The 20,143-nt window shown below is 41.5% G+C and overlaps 1 protein-coding gene across 1 annotated transcript in view; it reads left to right on the forward strand.

Moving 5' to 3' along the window:
• Positions 1-20,143, forward strand: part of LOC146597115 (peripheral-type benzodiazepine receptor-associated protein 1-like) — a 32,919-nt gene that overhangs the window by 2,303 nt on the left and 10,473 nt on the right. The window contains exons 2-4 of the mRNA XM_085302758.1: positions 13-4,339; positions 4,488-4,664; positions 5,363-5,451. Of these exons, the coding sequence (XP_085158884.1) occupies positions 13-4,339; positions 4,488-4,664; positions 5,363-5,451 (4,593 nt within the window). The remainder of the gene's footprint in view (positions 1-12; positions 4,340-4,487; positions 4,665-5,362; positions 5,452-20,143) is intronic.

A 20,143-nucleotide genomic window follows, 5' to 3' on the forward strand; every position in this document is an offset into this window, starting at 1 on the left:
GGCGGCGGCGAGGCCCGCGGCCGCCTCCACGACGTCCTCGGCAAGCTCCGCTGGGAGACCGACGGCGACCAGGCCGCCCGCATCCGCCACCTCCAGAACGAGCTGCAGCTGGAGAGGAGCCTCTTCGTCAAGTACATCCTGGAGCGGTTCGAGGGCGAGCCGCCCGCCTCCCCGCACGGGCCTGGGGCCAGGGCCGCCGCCTGGCGTGCCCCCCGGGCCCTCCGGGGCGGCAGGACCCCCAGGCCCTGCTCCTGGGAGAGCCTCATCACATCTTGCACCCCTGACGGCGAAGGGCCCCGGGCCCTCGCAGCGGCCAGCAGCCAGACCAAGCCTCGGTCGGCAGCAGAGGAGGAGCTCGGTCAAGCCCAGTCAGCGCTAGAGGAGAGCCACGGTGAAAGCCCCACCATGGGGCAGTGGATGACCCGCAAGGGCTTAAAAGATGCTCACCTCCAGGAGGAAGAGGGCAGCATGGAGTTTCTACCAGAGGCCGTGGGTGAAGACTTGGTGTTGCATTGCCTGGACTCCCCCCCTGAAGGGAAGCTGGGCAGCCAGGGGGCTGTGGGGGAGGGAAGCATTCAGATAGTAGGGCAGCAGGAGGACTGGCTGCTTGATAGCAGGTATAGGGAGCTGGTAGAGCAGAACACCCACCTTCAGAGTGCCCTGAAGGACCTGGAGAAGAGATGCAATGACCTCCAAAACAAGAACTGTCTTCTGAGGAAGAGAAGTTTTCCAGAAGTACGGGAGCAAGTGAAGAGGCTCAAGCAGAAAAATGCTGAGCTAGCTGTCATTACCAAGCAACTGGAAGAAAGATCCAGGCAACTACAAAAGACCAATCTCAAGGTGATCAATACTCCAATACCACTGCCCATCCAAAGCTCCAGTATGGAACTGTGCATGAAATCAGTTGCCCAGCAGAGGGCTAAAGAAATGAGAGAACATGCCAAAACCCTTCTGGTGAAGGATAAGCAGATAGAAGTCTTGCAGAAGAAGTTTTGGGAACTTCAGGCCAAACTGGCTGCAGACAAAGAAGGCTCATACTGCCTCAGTTTCAGCGACTTCAGTCATTTGCTAAGCAAATCTCAGAAAGGAGCATTATGCTCACAGAGACAGATTGCAGTGAGGAAGCTAAAAGAGTCTCTGAATTCCTCTGAAAGTGCTCAAGATGCTTCTTCTCCAGTTGCCACTGTCTTTGGTACTAGGCACACATGCATGGATTCAAGCTTAGATGGCTCATCTTTGACAAAGGAGACACAAACAGAAATTACTACATTGGCAAAAGATACAGAGTCCATGGAATCACTTTTAGAAACTGTGTCCGAGAAGTATGAAAATACTACTTTAAAGACAGACCAAGTCAACAAACAGCAGAGAGTAGAGCTTGCTAGAAAGCTTAGGCAGCACAAAAACCTGGAACATGAAGTTTCAAAGAAGCAGAAGAGATGTGAGGAGTTAGAACTGCAGCTTACAGAGATGATGAATGAAAACGCCAGACTTGCTAAAGAAAATTCCCAACTYGGTGGGAAGACAGAATGGACAGAAAAAATTCAATCTGAAAACACTGAGCTGAAGGTGAAACTAACAAAAGTGACAGAGGAGCGAAATTCTGCCATCCAAGCAAATAACCATCTTCAGACCAAATTGGAAGATCTAAAGCACAAACTGAAAGACATGAGAGAAATAGCAGAAAGCAAGCAACAGCTGGAGAATGAACACGAGGAAACAAAGTTAGCGTTACAGAAGAAAGAAGATGAAGTCAAGCATTTACAGAGGGCACAGGCAGAAGTAAAAGTTGCACATGAAGAAGTCATGCAACAGTTTCAAGCCCAGGTGAGAGAGTTAAAGAATCAGTATCAGAATCAAACTGAACAATATAATCTGTTATCTCAGGAACTTGAACAATTAAAAGAAAGAAAATCTGGCCATATCATTTCACAGCTGCCACATGTTACATGTTTTTCCACAACACAGACCTATGCAGAGGATGCCCATGATCTTTGTTGCAGTGAGAATAGTTCTGATACTTTTGAGAAGCCAACCAAAGCACTGGCAACCCCAGCAAGCACCTTGAAATCTGATTCCACACAGGACAGTCYTAGATCCTGCCTTATTTCAGAGGAGGATGCTGTAAGTGAGACAGAAGAATCAGTAACAAACAAGCATTCCTTAATTCTAGAGTCTTCTAGACAACAGCCAGCAAAACTTAGAGTATTCTTAGCTCGATATAGCTATGATCCCTACGAGGGTCCTAATAAGCACCCTGAAGTAGAACTTCCTCTAACTGCTGGAGAATATGTTTATATCTTTGGAGACATGGATGAGGATGGTTTCTTTGAGGGAGAACTGATGGATGGCAGGAGAGGTTTAGTCCCCTCTAATTTGATAGAGGAAGTTTCAGATGATGACCTGATGATGACTGTGCCTCCAGACCCAAATGACTTCTTACAGGATGCAGATCACGAAGTGAGTTTTTGCAGCAGAAGCGTTCACAATGGAGAAAAAAATGGTCTCAAAGAAGGAACCTGTGTCAGTGGGTTGTCCGATAGGCCAGGAGATACAGAGATTCCCCTTAATCATGCAGCCATACCTTATCCAAGAAATCTTACTCTAATTAAGCAATTTGCAAGAAGTATTATTATTGGCTGGGAGCCTCCACTAATACTAGGTGTGTGGGAGGAGGTACAGAACTATAACATTTCTGTAGATACTGAATGTGGTTTCTGTAGCCAGAATGTGAAATTTAGCTCTGAGACTCAAGCAGTGATTGAAGACCTGGACCTAAAAAATAAGACCTACCGAATTTCGGTTCAAAGTGTGACAGAGAAAGGAAATTCAGACAAGATGCAATGTACTATCCTCGTAGGGAGAGACTTCCGTATAGCTCCAGAATGTTTGAAACTTAGGAGCATCACTCCTACTTCAGCAGAGGTGACTTGGATGCCAAGCAGTAGCAATTATTTGCATGCTGTGTACCTTAATGAAAGGGACTGTGATATAGCAAAGCCAGGTGTCTACTGGTATACTTTCCAAAGCTTGCAACCCAGCACTCAGTATGAAGCAAAAGTTGAAGCACGCCCTAAGGATATGAAGTGGCATGTTCCCCAGAAGTCAGGGCAAAATTCGGCAACAGTTAGATTTGTTACTCCATCTGCAGGAGTACCTCATGCTCCACTTGATGTGCAAGTGGAACCCGGACCATCAGTAAATATTTTACTTATCAGTTGGCTACCAGTGACAATCGATGCTGAAGGATCTTCCAATGGAGTACAAGTTACTGGTTACGCTGTGTACATCAGTGGACAAAGAGTGAAAGAAGTTGCATCTCCAACAGCTGGGAGTGCCCTGGTAGATCTATCCCATTTAGAAGTATTCCAAGCATCTCAGAAGGTTTCTGTGAGAACGTTGTCTCCATACGGAGAATCTGTTGATTCAGTGCCAGCTCTGATTCCTCCAGCCTTGTTGAGTGCTCCCAGCTGCTCCTGTCTGCCTAAGTCTACATCTGTAAGACTGACACCTGGAAAGCCATATGAGGAATTCCCAGACTCTCAGACTTCAACCCACAGCACATCTTTCTCCTCTTCCTCACAGAGAGGTAAAGCACGTCAAGATGCCAGATTGACTGTTCATTTCAGTGATAACTGCTGCAGCTCTGTTACTTCGCCCCCAGCTAATGTTTCCCCAAATCAGTTTTCTCACAACTCTATCACGATGCATGAACTTAGCACATTGCCGCTGAAGTCATGCACTGCAGAAAATGAAGATAATGAACGCTTACAAACTTGCCAGCAGGCAGCAGTCCATGCACAGTCATCAAGACTTAGCTTTCCTGCTACATGGCATGAAGAATTATTAGGTTTTAGGATATCAGAAGATATTGAGGATGTTCAGAGAAATAAAACAGAAAAACACTGTGTCCTTAAAAGCAATTTACTTGAAAATCTGCCAGTCAAAAGCAACATCAACAAGTCTAGAATGGTCCATTATGTTGATTCTGATGAAAATTCAGCAGAACTGTTCACTGCTCAAAGAGATGCTAAGGAAGACAATGGAGCTTGTTTGAGCTCTGTACATCTATATTTTAGTCAGCTTGAACTGGAGAAATTTAGTCCTAGAGACACTGGAACAAACCAGTTCTCTGTCCAGGAAATCCTATGTGATTCTACTGATAAGAAACAAATACGGGAGTTACCTGAAGAAATCTCCAGTGTGGGGCAATCTAAAGGGGAAAAAGAAGGCGGCCAGACATCAAGAATGGGAAACTGGAAGTTGAATTATCCTGATTATCACAGCCATAGTTACGGTCTTTCAGATATCTTGGAAGAAGAAGAGGGCTTGGATTTAGGTGTTCAGGAACTAAATAGCATAGAGACTGCAGATCATAATAGTCCTAGCCTGTAGGAATCTCCAGCTTTTCCTTCTAAGTAGGCTTGGAGCAGAAAAATGAGCATAACTTAGAGCATAAACCAAGCGTTGGCATATTTGTTTTCCAGCCCAGTGTCAGAGGAGATTAATAATGATAGTTCTGTTAGGGTATTTCTGGCACTTTTTCCACTATGATCCTGTATCTATGTCCCCTGATTTTGATGCAGCTGAAGATAAACTGCCATTTAAAGAAAGGCAGATTATAAAGGYGACTGCTGACAAAGATACTCATGATATTTGTGGAGGTGAATATGCAGGGAAAGCAAAGTATATTTCCTATAATGTAGTATGTGAGGCACAGGTGGAAAAATAACAAAATGAAACAACTGCTAAGACAACATTCCATTACTTAAGAAAAGAGAATGAACTTAGCAGAACAGAAAAGAGAGAATAGTTCATCTCACACAAAACACAGCTGGAATGAGAGCAAGGTTGAACAGCTACTTCCAAAGCAATGGTCACTGTCTCTGTCCTGCAGGGGAGACCTCACTAAGCATAGATGTGGAAAGTAAACTTGCATGCAACTCGTCCAGCATTTGGGTCTGTGGATGATGATTAATTTTACTATAGGGAGTTAGATSGGCAGGGAGGCCTCATCCCTTTCGATTTCCTAAAAGCTTTCCCATGGGAGAAAAAGTAGAAAACAGAAATGTTTAAAAGACAATTGTAAAAAAAAGAAGAATTCAGCTTATGAGCAAAGCAAAGGCACAATTTTAGATAGAGATGAAAAATGTGAGCAYCACTAAAAACTAGTATGACAGGCATACATGAAAATGCACAAAAATGCAATCTGTATGCTTTTAAATATATGTGGCAGAAACTTTGCCATGGTAGAATGTAGCTGCCTCTACCAAATAGATTTTTTTTAAGCAACTGACATGAGCTTTTAGTATTTTTCAGCAGGTCTTCAGCTAAAACGTAACAGTTCAGTTGCCCCTTTTAGATCTCTTTGATTCCAAGTTTTGTTCAGAAAAAGAGAGCAGTTCTGTGCAGACTGAAGCGGAGCACTGCAGTARGAGAGCAGCTGCAGAGGTACTTTAATAGGTTATTATAGAGCCCTTTCATAGCAGTACCTAGCCTTGTGGCATATTTTCTATACAGATTCTGTTTACCTGAGATTTTAGTATTATGGAAGACACTCCTTCAACCAACAGGAAAAGGAACCCACACAGTTGTTCCCASTGACTTTCATTTTATCTAGAAGAAACTTTAAGAAAAAAAAGCAACACATTTCCTCTTTCTTTGATTTTACTTTGATTATATTAACACACAAATGTCTCTTCCCCGTGTTAGATAGGTATAGTATCTCTAGCTCTGTACATGCAAAACCACCCCCCCCAAAAAGAAGAAAAAAACAACCAAACAAACCCAATATTCTGTTCTAGTTGAACCAAGTAGTTTTTCATTGACATCCAAAGAGTAGCGTTAATGTACCAGTTGTTTTCTGTCTCAAGATGTATTAAACACAGGCATTTGTACCAAAAATAGGCATGCGTTGATGCTTCACAGAGGAGTCAATACTAAAAACATTCTTGTGCTAAGACACGAGCCGGATAATATTGCCCAATGCAAGTGCTACATGTCCTCAGATACCGGTATGCTTTGCACAAATTTTAAAGAAACAATATTGTTTGGTTAGCACCAAGCTATCCAGTTTTGCAGCAATTCCATCTCTGTGTGGAAGTTCACCTACGCTGAGTTACACCTAGAAACAGCATTACCTTTTGTGCACTTTGCATTGTTTTTGTCTTCTGGAGCAGATTAAAATGTCTCCCCCCCTGTATGGGGTTGTTTCCCTGAAATAAACTAATTTTACTTGTTAGCTTTTAGATTTTTTTTTYATACTTAAATACTTGCCTTATTTCTACTGTATGATTGGCTCCGACTATAAGTACTGTGAGGAGTGACTTGGAGTTTCAGTTGTATGTAGAGTAGTTTTAAAGTAGTGAATATTGAAATATTTATTTATAAAGAATAYTCTTTAAGATAATTATTTGTTTAGACTAATGGAAGGTTTACTCTCTTTTTATAGCATTGTTAATTTTGCTATTTCACTTTTTCTTATGGTACAAATTTTGTTCAGTTTTTGTTTTTTGAAAACCTCATGTTGGAGATAGCTTGTTTTTAAGTAAGCCTTTATTACAATAAAGCAGTTCCTTATATTTTTTCAATATTTGGCTTTGTCCTTCACTGAATGGTACTTTTAAACATGTAAAAATCTCAATTAAGATTGTTTTGCTGTTACTTTCCATTTAGTTCTGTGACCGAGTGATTAATTTATCTCTGAGTAAGGATTTTGTACATTTAAGGTGATAGATCTAGCATGAGTTATCCACAGTGTTTCGGAGTACCAAATTTGTATCTTCCATAGATACTTGGACATCTGTGGGCAGATTACATTGTATAAATTAACACAATCCAAGGATCTGTTCTGACTTTTATTCTTTCGTAAAGACCCATCAATAATTTAAAATATATATTTTCTAAATCTTTCCAATTTGTAAGCTATAGCTAGTTTTCAAGGGAGATGCAGAGTACTGAAAATTTAAGCTTGCTATCAATGTAACTGCTTCTCTTAGTTATTGCTAGAGGTTTTAGTCTATAGCGCTTTGCTCAAAAAATCTTGCATTTTGATCCATCCTGTGGTAGTAAGAAAAACTATTTCTCTCTRTCATTGACTTTTCTAACCAATTTTAACATTCTAACATATATTTTCTAGACTTCTAGAATACAAAAACAAACAAASGAACAAACAAACCCTTGCTGTTAGTCTTACCAATGTAGAAAGCTGGCTGTTTGAAATGAGCGACTTACAGAACTATAGATAATACCATTAGATGGCAGCAGAGCCCAGGAAACCAGTGGCAGCATTCCCTGAAGGGTGTTTTTAAATTAAATACCACTTCTGTCCAAAATAGTTTTAGTACTGCCTTCAGTGTATGTTAAGAAGAACTCTAATCAAAACACTCATGTTTCATCCATGTGTTCTGCATTTCTCTCCATTGCAGTAGTTTTTAAATGGAAGTGATGTGTTTTTCTTTCTTCATGTAGTTTTTACACATCTTAATATGCGTCTTCAGTTTGAATAAGCTTGTTTAAAAAACAAATCTGAGTTTTGAGCCAAGCTTGACTTTCTAGCTTTTGGTCCTCTGATACAAGTTAGTTTAGGATTACTTCATTACAGAAATGTAGTTGCACTTAAAACCATTTTTGTTATCCCATTGGAGTGTTACAAAAAGCATCTAAACTTGGGCATGATGAGAGGGAAGAGGTTATAGGAGTCAAGACACATAAAGGCAAAAGTTAAAAAGCACTTTACAGTAAACAAACTGTAGAGAAGTTGTTCTAATCCTTATTTATTTATTTAAATCTCATTCTCCTCCTACTATGAAGTATGTTTCACTGGCACTGGAAGAAGTTTAAATCTCACTCCCCTAATTAGGGAAAAAAGTGTAAAGACATCTTTTATAACAATATGTTTTACTAAGGAAGGTAGATAGTATGAGCTCAAGCAGTTTAGAAAGGATTGAGGGGACACAAAAGTCACTTTATCTGATTCTATAGCTTCAGGTATAGAATCAATAACAGACAAAGGAGTCATCTAGCGGTCTGGAGCAAGTGAAGGCCCTGAGGATCGGGCTTGGTGAAGTCAGGGGCGAAGATGGGGCAGTGCAGTGCCAGCTTGAGAGGTGGCTTCGGTGGCCTTTGCGGGGAAGCCACAGCCGTGGTAGGAGCACAGCATGGTAACGCATCTTTGGCAGCACCTGCTGGGAAGGAGCGCATTGTACCATTGCTAAAAGCGTGGATCAGCCATCAAGCCTGTGGACCCAACACCATTTGTAGAAACTAGTGTCTGGCTCACTATCCTACTATTTTGTGGAGTATTAGCTGTGAATTGGGCTGTTTGCCATTGTGTAGGGCACATCCTGGGTCACCAGACTGGAGAKCACACAGGCTAGTGCTGAGCCAGGTAAGACAGGAAAATACAGTAGTAGTACGCGTAGCACTGGGTTTTCCTGTGGCATCAAGTAAAGCATCATGATTACCACTAAAAATACCGTTGCCTGAGATACCATCATCCACACAAGCTGCAAATTCACCGAAAGATTAGATGGATGAAGGACAATGATTATATCATCCAGCAAAGGATGGATGTGTTAGAGTGTTGAGAAGATAATTTGGGAATATAGTTGTATAATGTGTTATTGAAAATGGCAAGTCTGACACCTCAGAAGGTGCTCTTTTTATTTCAAATAATGGAAATTTCTCAAGATCAAAGCCAGACTAGTCAGAAGAATGAAAAATACTACAAAAACAACTGCACATTCACAAGGAGCTGGCATTAGATGACTGATGATTATTTTCATGTCTAATGGCCGCATTTAAGTAAATCCATAAACCCACAAATTTATATTAAAGATACATTTTGTTCTCACYCATAGTCTGAAGAACTATTGAGGAATAATAGGGAAATAATAATACTGAAATTCAGCCCTTTGAGCACACAGGCCCACAGGTATGTGCTATGACGAGTAGATGAGCAGTGCTGCCAGATGCACTCACGCAGAGCGGTCCACAGGTGGTCCATGAAATAACCCCATAACACAGAGACAAGACACATCATGCATGGGTCACTCACTCCAAAAGTATTTCCTTCAAGAAATACTCTTTAGAGCAAAGCTGACATAGTCTGGAGGGGCACCAGTAGTTGCCCTTCCCAAGCACTGCTTACATTGTTCCTCTGTTCGGGTACCTCTACACATTTGATAGAGCAGACCCTGTAGAATGTTGCCATATTAAGCCAGGTCTAGTTTTACAAGTTTTCAGTGTTTCAAAAACCTAATATTGTTCTAACCAGTGAAAGTCAGGAGTGTCATGCACACTAAGACAATATATTTGGCTATTACTGTTACCCCATGACCCTTCCTGCACAGCACATTTCATTCTCATGACCTGAGCACAACTAATGCTTCCTACTCAAGCTGTCACATCCATGTAGAAGAAGGAAGGAGAGTTGGTATTATACACCTAGCTGTGCACAAGCCCAGCCTGTGACTAGAAGATAGATCCCAAATGTAGGATCCAGCCCTTGAGGCTGGTACATTAGAGCATGCTGGCTGACAAAGATACTCATCTGTATTATGAATGTGTGCAAACTTCTTCATGGTGTTCTGTGGATGGGTGCTTGCCCTTTATTGCAGGCAAGTAAGGGCGTAAGGGGCATCTTTTGGCAAGGCAGAGAAGGTGGTGTAGATAGGGACCTTCTTATGATGAATCAATAGAGATTATTCCTTACACAATCTACTCCCCACAATTTGAAAAAACATGTCCTCTGCACAGCCAAAATACTGGAATCTTCCATTAAATAATGGGCTCAGTTCTGGCCACATGCTATCAGACAACCATCTTTAGCTCACATGCCTATGGGCACCTGCCCAGCCACATGAGAGGACACGTTCCCATCTTCTCACACTTTGAGAGAGCAGACACATTCAGTCAAGCCACAGATGGACCTCTGACCATGAGAGGGAGAAATGATGGGTTCCTTGTGAAAGTAGCAGAGAACGCCAGGTGAGGTGCTATACCACCTTGGATCTGCCCCCGTGGTCCAAGGTTCTTCACACATAGTTCACAGAAAAGACCTGTTCCCCTAAAATAGATGGAAAAACTGAGTTTCTCGCTCCATTGTTGATTGCCTCTGCTGTGTTCCCCATCCAGCTAGCCTTCAGGAGGAGCACTGTGGGTACAGTAGATGAGCATCCACTTGTTCTCATAATTCACAGAAAATTAAGTTGTTAGACACTTAATAATGCCCTGTATTTTAGTTCATCTTTGTTTCTGATTCTTTTTCCACTACACGTCATCATACTTTTCCTCTAGATCTCACAGGAACTAGAAAGTTCCACACAGAGTTTATAACATCTTATCTATGAAACACAAACATCAGAAAGTTGTCCTCATTTTTTTTTTAACTGATATTACTCATCCCAAGATAAGAGCACAAGAAGAAAGGTTTTAATGCTTTTGGATAAACAAATTATAAAGTAGGAAACACTTCTGAGTTTTAAACCAAGCTCCTCATACATTACTAGTCATTTCTGAAAGGGCAGTCATAAGACAAGAAGCACAGTAAAGACGTAAATGTATTTTCAGCAGCATTTCATTGTATTTTATATTGTAAAATTAGCCCCCCAAATTCTATCAGAAACCACTATTGCTTACCTTATCCTAGCAAAGAAAAGAGAAGGGAGACATTCCAGGGAGAACACTGCTTCTACGGCTTTTGGCTTTTAGAAATTACCTGCCAAGTGTGTAATTTTAAAGTGATTGTCTTCCATTAGGGCTACAACAAACAGCATGGTGGAAAATTCAATCTGATTAGCTTTTCTAATGAGCTGCAGGAGGTTGTGGAGGCCAGATCAGAAGAATCTTAAACATTTCATCACTGATTGCAAACCTGCCTCTGAATTAATCAGATAATGAAGTGCATGTATTTAATGAACCTAAGGCCGATCAACAAATTATCAGTGATCCTTGTAGATTCTGGCAGGCTAAATTCTTTTTTTTCCAAGATTTCCTAAAGGACTTAAGTTACAAAAAGCATGTACATTAGGTGTAGGTTTCACTGCAATGATCGCTAGATTTAAACTTTATAATTTACTCGATTATTTAATTTACCTGTTAGAATTCCTGCTGGGTCTCCAGGAGGACTGTTGTTATCACAGATGAAATTTCATTGAGACAGTAATTAAAAAGCAGTAATTAAAAAGATGAGTTAAATCTTGAGAACGCTTAGGTACAATCTCCCTGGGAAAAGGTGAAGTTCTAACTCTGCAAATGAGAGCACAACAGCTTTTAGACATTGCATGTGTACTATGACTCCAAATTTCTAAAACGAATTTATCCCTTCAGGTAGGACTGCTCACCACGGCGAGCACTGAAGCTGSGCCCAGGCTGACCTCCTGGTGCCTGCTCGGCGTTCCTCTCCCCTCCAACCATTTATTTTCCCTCCATGTTTCCTTCGTTTGTTAGAGTTTAATTATGTATTTCCATTTTACAACAGAAACACGACAGACCATAGGACCCTGAAGGAGTTTTACCTAGCTAGGCAAGAGGATGTAACAAGGGAGAAATAAATGCTGTCGGTGTACAACGCTGTGTTTATGGTTCAGCAACCTCAGCACTCCCTGCGAGGGTAACACCTCTGCGGCAGCTAATCAGCCTGATACATGGTTCGTGTAAGACAGGGAACGAGAGCTCGGTTTGAAGTATAAGGAGAAATGGCTTCACTTGCTGTTTCTTCCGAGTTTTGGAATACTCTGCTCTTGGGATTTCTTTTCATTTTCTGCTTAGTCACCAACTTAATACTCATTGAAAGATCAAAGCCGTTACCGTTATAATCTAATATACTGCTCTTGGCTACTGCCAGAATCAGGGTATGGACTAGATAGACCTTTGCTCTGATCCAGTATGGCAGGTCTTATGTTCTTATTATGACTTAAAATTTACTTTCCCCAAAGGGATGTGCCTGTAGAAGTCCATCTGTCAAGTGATTCATGAGAAGTGGACATAAAAGAGAACCAAATATGACTAACTGAATACATTAAAAAATTTAAACAAGTATTCCTGGCAAATGAATACTTGAAAGATCTTACATAAAAACCCTGAGTAAGAGCTTGAATTTGTCACCTCACTAGTATCTGTTTTGCATTTTAAATGGTTTCACCTTTGATGACACATTTTTTTAACATTATGTATTGCCTTTTCTTATACAGACATATGTGGCTTTTCCTTTCTATCTCAGCTGTTTTGGATTAAAGAAGAAGCAATTACAGTAATATCAAAGAAAGAGACAGAAGCAATTGCATGGATCAAATTATTCTCTCATTGAAATCCATAGGCCTGTTACTTGCAAGTTCAGTCAAACCAGGATTCATCCTGGTTGCTTAGAAGAGTGGCAAATTTGTTCTAATCCTTGCATGTAACTCATCTATGCCCAGTATGATTTATTCTGCAATGTTAGGTGTTTGGCATTTGTATGAATAGCTTTTAATAAAGATATTTATGGAAATCAAAGATACTCTGAATATAAATGCCATCCCTCTTTTATAAAGTAAGTTTTATAGGTAATTTTATTTTTATTTCAGTTACTGACTTCAAATGTTCAGAGTCACTGTGAAAGTAAGCTGATAGCTTGTTTTTGAAAGTATTTTCTACTGTAACATATGATAATGAGAAATGAGAATAAGCTCAGTTTAAGGCTATAACCATTTTATATATTATTCCCAACATCAGTGTGTATACTTTCAAGTAGCAGCATGCATATGTTGTAAATATGGTATCTTTATGATTCTAATAGGGTATAACCAGAATAGATCAGCCAAGTCAATAGATATGTGACTGCATCTAGAGATGGAAAGGCRTAACACTGACACTCTTCCAAGATAATCTCATTTTTCTCTCAACTGCAGGCAAAGCATTGCTCACTGTGGCTTTGAGGGTGACAYGTGTCTCTTTAAAATGTCTTTTTCTAAGCACAATTTGGAACATAAACTGTCTCATTGCATTGGAGTTTTCATGACAGGCTTCATTTATAATGTTAGCAAACAGGAAGCTGGAGCATCAGCAGCTTTTTGAACCCCCTAAGAAAACAGGGATTCCACTGGATGCCACCTTAAGCTAAGTGGGAAGATGGCAACATCTGAAAATACACAAAGGTGAAAAYTGCATGAAGTGCTTCACATCCTGCTCTGTGCAGGTGTTCCTCAGCTTTTCTGGATCAAGCACTAAATATATGTAAATAGGAAATAAATTTAATTTAATAATAAAATAAAACAAAAATGAATAAACCTGGGAGTCAAAAAGTAAAAATGAGTTAAACTGTGTTATTCATTATAAACTGAGAGTTTTGATATTTGTATGCCAAATAGAAACTAACCCAAAATCTTTGTTACTTGAATTCAGACACTTTGGAACTGTGTCTTGCTAGGCTGACCGACCCGTTCTCCTGCGTCTGTTTACAGGAAATCTGTAATGGATGTGGAACAACTTAAAGAACCTCACAATTAATTGGATGTTACTCCAGGTAAAATACTTAAATAAAGATTTTTGGTTGATGATATCTATTCCCAGACACTCTGAATTTCCCAAGTATTTTTAATGTTGAAGCTGTGATTAGCATTTATAACTGTTGTATCTGATGCCATTTGTTTCATTCTAGCTTACTTGATTAACCCACTTCTAGTTATTTTGGGGTAGTCCATGCTGGCTGAGGCCACTTTCAGGAAGCCCGTTAATAAGCCGCCATGTCCACACCAAATTCAGGAGGTAAAGTTATACACAAAAATAGAACAGGTTTATTTTTTACAAACCATAGAAAAGATTGTGTCTAAATTCAGAGTTAAGCAGGCATTTGGGGTTTGTTTGTTTGTTTTTGCTCTTTTTCCTCTTTCTTGAGAGGAAAATCAATGGTTTAAATATGCATTGAAACCTCTGTCTCACTGAGGTTTTCCTGTAATTTCMGTGGATTGAGTTTGGTCCTTGAACTTCAGTCTTCCCAATAGTACAATTTAAATAACTATTTATTAAAAAATAATCAACAAAATTTCTGCAGATCCCTCTGTATTTCTTCTATGCATCCCATCTTGGAATCACAAGTTTCAACTCTGTTGGGGTAGTTAGCAAAAATTGCTAGAAAAGTAGGGAGAAATCAGGGAATAAATATAACCGTTAGCTGGCAAATGACTGGCAAATGACTGCTTGATTTACTCTAAAAACTTTACTCTCTGGGATTCCACATCCTSCCTTAATAGCCTGTTCCAGTGCTTAACTACCCATCTAGTCAGAAATAAAGCTCCACGATTCAACCTAATATCCCTTGCTGCAAATTAAGCCAACTACCTCTTGTTCTACTTCGGCAAACCTAAAAAACAATTGGCTGACTTCTTAAAGTACAAAATAAAAATACCGTTTATACGTTTGGAGACTTGCAGCTTCCCTCATCTCTTTTCTAAACCTGACAAAGATAGTTCTTTTAGCCTGTTCTSCCAGGTCACGTTTTCTAAACCTCTTATCACTTTACTTCCCTCCCTTGCTCTCCTTCCCCAGTTTTGCTCTTTTCAAACTGCRGACTCCCGGACGAGGTACAGCAATCTAGCTGAAGTCTCACAAGTGCTGAACTGAGCAGAGCACTTACCCTCTCTTTCCAYGTCTGCCTTTTTGTAGACATGTTCGGTCTGCGATAGATTGCAACCCTTTGCGCCATCCAGCTGCCTGTCCACTAGGTGCCTGCGCATTTATCTCCTGGAGAACTGAAGTACTGCTGCAGGTTGTCAGGAGGAAAAATCTTTCTTGATTTTAAAGTTATTTGAATGGCTGAGAGGTAGCAAATCTCCATGTGTCCTAACCGTGTGCAGGCTCCATGTCATTCCAGCGGTGTGCCACGCTATGTGTAAGCAGGCGCCCAAAAACATGTGTTTACTAGAGCATTGTGGTTGCTCTAACAAAGTTCTCGGCAGGCCACATAAGCTCATGGGTCAGCTATTATGCAGTCCTCTTTTAGGTCTTGTCTTTCATGTATGAAATTCTTGGGATGCCATTCAATAACAAAACTTTCACTGCTCTTCTCCATGCTATTCCAATGTCTGAACACCTACAGACTGAAAATCTAGGTGCATACTTCTGTTCACAGGTGCTTGAAAATTTGCACATTTGCTATTGAAACTCACCACCAGTAATTCCAGTCCATTTAAGAAATCTGGTATTTCCACACGGCTCCCAAATTCCTGTCCCTTAAGGTCCTCCAGGGCACATAGTAAAAATTGCATGGGAAATCTGTAAATGATGGAGACAGATACTGCATTTTTCTGTAAGGGTAAACCTTTAAATGCTAGAACCCTAATGGATCTATATACATTCTTTATATGAAGCAGAGAATGCAAGCAGGTTTATAAAGTTGTTTTTCTTTGAAATTGTCTCCATTTTGGCAGAACTCTGTAAGAAACAACATTGTAAGTAGTGGTTTCTGATAGGAGAAAACATGATTACCTGAAGACTTAAAATAACATGAATGACTTTCAGGTTATTATGGATTTTAATGAAATATTTTTAAATGTCCATGTGCTTTTTTTAAGGTGTGACACCTTTTTTTTTCCCCCTAAGAGAGGTTCACATTTTCAAAGAGACTGCAGCTGTATTAGGTCAGAACAATGCAACATAAGGCCAACTCCAACAGCCTACTCAGTTCTTACGCAGTCAAAGCTCCCATTGATCTCTGAATGAATGTGAACCGGGAAATGACTTTGGGACATGGCTTACAGATGGTGCTTCATCCAGATGCTTCAAACACAAACACACTTGTTAAAGCTATTACTGAATGAGTCTTTCTGTGCGAGTTTCCTTCAGTATGGATCCAACCATGTCCCTAATAAATTTAGCGGAAATCTTCTCACTATCTTCAGAGAAAGTATTTTGGGGCATTTAATGGAAATTCACAAGTAAAAGCTATTGCTACACAAGCGGGTTAGCACTCRAGTGAGGCTTCAAATGCAGAAAGAGGAAACACGTGTTCTTTGGACAACGTAAGAACAGTTTATAATAACAATAATAAATGCTTGGAGAGGGCCAAATTCACTGCTGTTATCAGCTCCTCTGATGCCCCCGATTTAAATGAATTTCTATCCTTTCACTCCAACCTGACTAAATCTCAYGGCCAAATTCTTTTGAAAGCTTCTAGAATAGCTAGTCATACGACTCAGGACTTGCTAGATTACCTGCTTGTACAGATTTGAACGACCCAGCTGCCACGTGTTCACTAATCACTYGGGCCTGCTGGAACGCTGGGACCGGTGGCTGCTTTTCCAGGCAGGCAGAACAGTGAAGGCTGCAAGTCAAATCCACTTTAGCTGAGCAAAGTGACTCGTATGCCATTTCTGGAATATACAGCTCTATAAATCTCAGTATGGCCTTTTGAACTGTATATTACTATAGAACTGTGGGAAACCCCTTTTGGGAGTGAAGTGGCACAGTTGATATTTATCACTACAAAATCTATTGCAACACACTGTCTCTTTCCTTTGAAATAAAAGCTTTTGAATTACACATGATCAAATATATTCACACCCCAAGCGAAACCAGAATACTTCTGGCTTTTTGCCAGTATCGGCTTGGGTGTGAAATATTTGACATTTTGCATTAATTTTTTTACAGTAATAAAAGCAGTTTCTCAGCTGAAATCTTCTTTGCCATCTAGCAAGTGCAGCTGGGCTTGCAGGTAGTTTAGATGCGTACAAGTGAATCTGTAGGTCCCACGATGGGAGAGGACAGCAGTCCTGGGCATGGTGCTTCATGAGTGCTTAGATATGCCACCCTGTCCACCACACACACAACTCGACAGTTAGCAGCAAGCAATATGATGGCAGGAGATGACGATATTAGTTCTCTAAAATAACATAGAAATGAAATGCCAATCAATTAACAGATCGGGGAGGCAATATGTCTAAAAGGCAATAAAAAGCATTATAAGAGCAAAATAAATAGCCACACTGCCCATGCTGTATACTTGGGATATATTTTAATAAAGGTAATTACATTAATCTATGCATGCGACCAGTGAAACAAGCCCGCTCTACTGCCTGTGTGCAGTGCGGCTGAGTTAGCACCGACAAGGGCGTCTTACCTCAGCATTTCCGAAATCTCTAGCTCTGCAACCTGAATGTTGCATTAACTTATCTTTTTTCTTTCCTGTATTGACATTTCTCTCCTTTGGGGAAGGAGGCGCAAGATTTTAACAAACTGAGAAAGAGGAGCTTAACCTTGTAAGAGGGATCAGTCGCTCAGCGAGTTCTGAGTTCCTCTCTTACACCCCCAGCCGCTCCAGCGTTGCTGCTCGCTTGGCTCTTCCTTGCAGTTCAGCAGTGCTAAAAACAGGTAAGTATTCCTCCCTTCCAGGAGACTCGGAGCCACCCCRTTAAACCCGCTCGTGTGCAGGATGGGGAACAGAGGTGGGGCGAAGCAGCGAGGACCTCGGAGCGGAGACTGGCACGTTGCAGCCGGTTCAGCTGGCCGGTGCCTCCGAGCGCCGGCCTGGGACGAGATCGCAGCCCGGGCGCTCCCCTGGACACAGCAACGTCCTCGTGCTCAGCAGGAGCTGCCAGTGCTGCTTCCAGGGTCTCGGCCAAGTTGTCTTCGTGGTAATGGTTAATTTCAAGATCTTCAGATGCTCCTTCTTAACAGGTTTTGGCCTCTTTACCCAGGAAAAAATTGCATGATGGGACCAGGTCCTCCAAGCTCTCCAAAGGAGGGGAGCTTCCCTTATAATAGAAAGAAGGAATAAAAATCTCCCTTCCTGCCACAGCGCAGTCCCCTTTAGCATTAGATTCATTTCCAAGTAGAGATCTGTTCCTGGGGACATCACGTGGCAGAAATTATTCTCCCACTCGTGAGCCTTCAGTTCCAAAGGTGAACACTTTTAGGTAGGAGGTTTACACACTCACTTTGTGCTCAGTTGAAGACTGCTACCTTGGGCCTGATTTACAAAGATGTCAAGGCAAGATGCAGACAGAAATCCAAGATCCTTGTGTTATTTAAATCTCTAAATCCYGATTTGAACAGGAATTTTATGCTTAAACTGCTTAGAAGTTTTTTTAATCCTTTCTGGATAGCTACCTTCTTCTGTAAGCACTTAAATGCCATTGTGAACTAGGACTGGTTTCAAGATATTCAGATGCTCTCTTTCTTGAAARGGGAAAATAAATTGTTTTGGCCTCTTTACACAGGAAAAAATTGCATCATGAGAACAGGTCCTCCAAGCTCTCCAAAGGATGAGAGCTTCCCTTATGTTCAGTGGACACTGTGAACAGCAGGACTGCAGTCTGCAAAGTTTTGCCTTTGGAAGCTACCAAACAGCCACTTAATTCTGTTTTACAAATATATTTCTGGCACTGTATCTTAAAAGTGTTTAATTACATGTGAATTGATCTACATAGGCATCTGCTGGCCAGCAGACTTTCCTGCTCGTTTATGATGTTGAGGGTTGGGATGCGTGACCCAATGGGCAGGAAATTAGGTACAAAAAAAAAAAAGGTTTCCCCTCTTTCTGCCTCATGTAGAAGCAGCATAAAGAAAACATGGTGCGGTGGGAAGTGGAGGGAGCGAGAGACAGCAAGAGAACGAACTGTTACAGTTCCAGTTCTCCATCACAGCTTTTACCAGCTGCCACTTCCAGCCACCTACGTCTTGCACGGGCTGAGGATGCGGTGGGAGATCACTGGCCAGCGCGTGAACGCCCGTGCACATGCRGCGCACAAAGGAGAACAAAAGGCCCTATGAAGCCTGTGTACACTCCACACTGCCTGAAATGCTGAAAGCCACTTTTTAGGAGACAATTTACAGAAAAATAAAAAAGTTTACAAACTGCTTTACGAGACAGTTAAATGGTTCTTGAGGGGGGGTCTTTATAATTGAATTATAAGAACAAAAGAAATCTGAGGAGCAGGCAGAGGCCTTAAGGCCCAACATGCTTGACCTCATTTGGTTTAATTGTACTGCTGGCTCTCTCACTCTAACCTTCACTTGGAGAACAGTCTCTGGAAATCATTTAAACTCCTTGCTTCAGTTGCCTTTGTTAGCGATTTAGTCAATAAYGTTATTACCTCTTTGGTAAGATAGCTCTGAGTACCCCGGTCTTTAATTAAAAGCCTCTTAGGTTTGAATCTTTTAGCAATATGAATGTATCTATCCAAGATCTTTATCAGAACCTTCTATAAATTTTATAGCTTGCTCCTAGTCATCTCAAAGATGCTGTTTTGCACTGCGAATAAAGCCAGGTCCCTTCGCATTGCCAATCCCTCACACGCATGGTGCGGACCTGATGGTAAGCTGAGGTCTGCCAACTTTCCAAAGCAACAGTGCGGGGCCAGTGGGCCAGCAGCCAGGGCTGCACACGTCATTCGGCAGGGAGATCGAAGAAATGTCTGCAGTCAGGGCCAAACAGGGCCGACGGAGGTACTGCCGCACTGTGGAATCAGGGTCTGGTCCTAGCAGGGGCACCTCTTCCTTCAGTACTCTACCCCACGGCTAACAAAGCGCAGATTTGCCTTCTTGCATGCTGCTGGTGGTTACAGCTACTCTTGTGCCACAATCATCAAGTCTTTTCCCTCTCACCGTCAAATTTTGAGAAAGCCCTTCTTGGAAGTCTTCAGACTGACTCTGTATACCTGCTATGCCAGTAACTTCTTTATTTTTAATATTGAGGATATTTCTGTTTAAATGGGCTCCTGTTTTTCAAGAAGGGCATCTGCTTTAATCTGGGATTTCTGTTCAGTCAGAGATCCCCCCAAATCACAAACTTAGTTTCAACTCCAAGCAATCTGAAGTGAATGCTTGCAAAGCTGGAAACAGTCATTACCCCTCTGAACGTGACTGTAGATTTCAGACAACCAGGAGGGGAGCAAGGAACACTAGCAAAACAGTCACCACTAAAGCACTAAAAYTTCTAATAACCTGATTTCATCAGGGCTCAGTCTTGCCTCGACAGGGCTGTGCCTCCCTGGGAGCACGTTTTGGAAAAACTGAGCCCAAACCTGCGCTGTGCTCTGAATCCTTGTGCAAAGTGGGTCCACTGTGCTCCCGAAGCACGTCTGCTCATCCCCAGCTGTAAGGATGGAAAGTTAGGCATAGATATCGGCGGCGTTAAAAGGGTCCATCTGGACAGACTAAAATCGGG

Source organism: Rhea americana, unplaced genomic scaffold, assembly GCF_003343005.1.
Source record: "Rhea americana isolate MKP2758 unplaced genomic scaffold, rheAme1 scaffold_191, whole genome shotgun sequence".
NCBI classification, from domain to species: Eukaryota; Metazoa; Chordata; class Aves; order Rheiformes; family Rheidae; genus Rhea; species Rhea americana.